Raw genomic sequence first — 3,389 nt, 5'->3', positions numbered from 1 at the left:
TAATAACAATAATAATTAATAATAATAATAATAATAATAATAATAATAATAATAATAATAATAATAATAATAATAATAATAATAATAATAATAATAATAATAATAATAACAATAATAACAATAATAATAATAATAATAAATAAACATGTACTTTACCTTTCGCTTTAATTTTGAAGTTCCTTGCAACACTAAAAATAAATAATAAATTAATTGTTATTAATTAATTGAGTGGGCGTGTCTCACTTGATATGATTCCTGTCATGTGATCAAAGGCGCTACTGGTACTTATTCTAATTAACGACTCAATCTTAAAGAAAGACCGAGGGATCTGCTCATCAGAAACCAGCGGAAGATAAGGAGAGGGGAACACCCTCAACATGTAATAGGACTCTGTGACTCCGCCCACTGCCACGCCCCCTTCAATAGAGACTGATACCAGTAGGTAGGTGACGTGGTCCAGTTTAATGAAGACGGGGGAGGGTACCTCAGGGAGGGGGGAGAGGAGGGGGAGGGAGAAGGAGTGAGAGAGACCAACCGAAGAAGAGAGACAAGTCAACTGGAACAAGTGTAACTGACAGCTAATGGAGGAATGATAATGTAATAGTTAATAATAATTAATAATACATGTACATGTATATTCTGTACAAGTACATGTACATGTACTTTTGTACATAAATAGATACTTCAATGATCAAAAGTAAATGTATCAGAAATGTCAGAAAATGTAATAAAAACTCTCTCCTATTTACATGTACATCATTTTAATGAATTACTATAGTACATGTACATTATGATCATTATTTAATACATGTACCGTAAATCCTTAAATAGAAGCCTCATTTGAATAAACGCCGGGGTAGCAATACAATTTAACTATAAATACGTAACACAGGCCTAGGAGTGACTCAGTAGTCTAGTGGATACTGCCTGAAGTTCCAGAAGTCAAAAGCTCGAGGTCACGGGTTCGAACCCTGCTCTGGGCCTAATTTTTTTTATATATTTTTTCGAGGTCCAAATACCATTTTAGGAAATAGACGCCCGGGCTTCTATTTAAGGAAATACGGTACATGCCCCAGCTACTCACAGTAGTGTCTCCAGGTGTTTAATTAATGACTGCTGGTTAGGATCATGAAGTAGCTCCTCCTCTATTGATTGGAGGGTTTTATTAATGAGCTCGTTATTATGCCTGACCACACCCTCCAGACTAGCCACCACCAGTCCTATCCTAATATCAACTGAGAGGATCAACTGATGATCCACCAGAGAGGAGGAGAGAGAGAGGGAGAGACAGGGAGGGCTGGAGTGAAGGACAGCTAATGGAGGGAGAGGGAGAGGAGCAGTAATGAGTAACATGTACATAATGTCCTCAAGACAGTTTACTAATAAACTAGTTCCACTGGTTTCAACCATACACTGTACATGTACTGGATTGTAGGAGGCTTAAAATTTAATGAGACTAGTTTTATTATTATTTATTTATTTACATGTATATTATTGTTATTATTATTATTTATGAAACTTGATTAACATACCACACTGATACATGTAGAACAATAAACAATAATTAACAAAACAACAACAACAACAACAACAACAACAACACCAGTATACATGTACATGTACACATTACAGGTCAGGCTAGTAAGGATACTTGTGATTCTAAGCCTCTAACACATTTTAAGGCAAAAATTATCGTCCACTTTGTACTAAAACATGTACATTGTACATGTAACTACAGGGTATAGTCGGTTTCAGTTGAGAAGAAATGGAAGTAAATCAATATATTCGTCATTAAAACGTCACGTGTAGCCCCGCCCAAACATGGCTGCGATCTGCAAGCTCTATCATTCTTCGAGCGTTTCTTCTCTTTTAACTTACTTTACTATCTATTGTACCTCTACAGTGGTTGCTGCTACCTCCATTTATCCTTTTCTTGTTTTTGGTGCCCGTCTTTAGCTGGTATAGAGCTCAGAATACGGCTGAATCAACGAGTGTACTGGCACAATGAAGAACAACTAAGATTGAGGAGGCTGTGGAGTGATATGGCAAGAATTATCCTCAAGAGAAAGCTCCTAGTTGAATATTAGTAGGTCTAGAGAGCTTGATATGTTTTGTTTTATTTTTAAAATAAAAAAAAAACATTTTTTTGACTAAATGTAATGAGATGCAAATGATATTCATCAGAGTGACGCACACAATTCGTCATGGCGGCTCCTTTCATCTCAAGCGGAAGAACCCGTTTAGAACCTTCCATAGTACCTAGAATCTCAAAAATTGGTAAGGATTTTCGGAAGAACCTGTTATGCAGCTACACCAAATTTCAATTTACTAGCATTAGTGACAAAAAAGTTATAAGGGGTGGTGGTGGTTTCTTCTCAACTGAAACCGACTATAGCTACTTAGCCTTTTTAACGACCTGGGGGCTACGCCCCCAGGTCGTTCTTATAATTGATTTCACGGTCGCGCTATCTATATATATATATATTTATTTATTTATTTGTATGTCCACACTTACATTTCTTCTATACACGTTGTATTGGAGAAATAACAAGCCTTAGCAACCACCTGCCCACGCTCCTTTACGTGAGTGGGTGTGGCCACGGCAAACAAAATGGCGGCTTACACATGGGACAAAGCTAAGAGCTTTCTAACAGCAAGAGAACATAGAGATACTGTCTAAAGACTTCTCTAGAAGCATTAGAAGGTAGAGAGAGCCTCTATAAGTCTTAATAATGACCAAGTTGTACTTGCAAGGTGGTGAAATCAATTATAGGAATATTTTTTATCCTGTTACGCTTGTTTTAATATGTACATGTATGTATATACATACATGTACATGTAGAAACTGTACCTTTATTCTCCCATGGTGTGTCATTAAAGAGTTTCTTGAGTCTCTCCAGTATTGATAGTGACCTATACTTGATACACTGTACCAGTACGTCCTGGAATGATAGTTTATTAGGTACCAGTGATAGGTCTATTGATAGTGGAGGGGTGTGGCTAGTTATTAACTGCCTGGTCTGAGAGTGAGGGTTGATGTATATTGTAATACGAGGCCATGGGGCTACAGGAGGGAAAATATTACTACTAATAAATAGAATATATACTGTATATATTTTGTACATGTAGTTGGTAATTTTGAAGAGAATATTTTTAGTGAATTTAGGATTTTGAAAGCAATTTTGTCAAAATAAACCAGCCATTTTGAATGGACATAATTGAGAAACAGCAACTTCTAAAATCCCATCATCCAAAACTTTACCAGCTACAGTAAGTATGGTAAACTACCAGTTATTAATAGTCAATCATCAGTTATTAATGGTACTTACAGCTGGTATTATTCAGTAGATAAGCTGGCCCAGTGTGCCTCCAGTAGACCAGTCTAATGA

General features: G+C 36.3%; 1 protein-coding gene across 1 annotated transcript in view; it reads right to left on the bottom strand.

Moving 5' to 3' along the window:
* Positions 1-156: 156 nt before the first annotated feature.
* The window catches only part of LOC109585820 (uncharacterized), a gene marked incomplete at its 3' end in the record, with an annotated part of 8,021 nt that continues 4,788 nt past the window's right edge, over positions 157-3,389 (bottom strand). The window contains exons 3-7 of the mRNA XM_020001964.1: positions 3,330-3,382; positions 2,852-3,064; positions 1,085-1,313; positions 244-578; positions 157-188 (exon numbers count right to left, since the gene is read on the bottom strand). Coding sequence (XP_019857523.1) covers positions 157-188; positions 244-578; positions 1,085-1,313; positions 2,852-3,064; positions 3,330-3,382 — 862 coding nt within the window. The remainder of the gene's footprint in view (positions 189-243; positions 579-1,084; positions 1,314-2,851; positions 3,065-3,329; positions 3,383-3,389) is intronic.

The sequence above is a fragment of the Amphimedon queenslandica genome, unplaced genomic scaffold (genome assembly GCF_000090795.2).
Source record: "Amphimedon queenslandica unplaced genomic scaffold, v1.1 AMPQUscaffold_13003, whole genome shotgun sequence".
NCBI lineage: Eukaryota > Metazoa > Porifera > Demospongiae > Haplosclerida > Niphatidae > Amphimedon > Amphimedon queenslandica.
The sequence above is the reverse complement of the archived record's forward strand: the minus strand, read 5'-3'. Positions and strand labels throughout refer to the sequence as shown.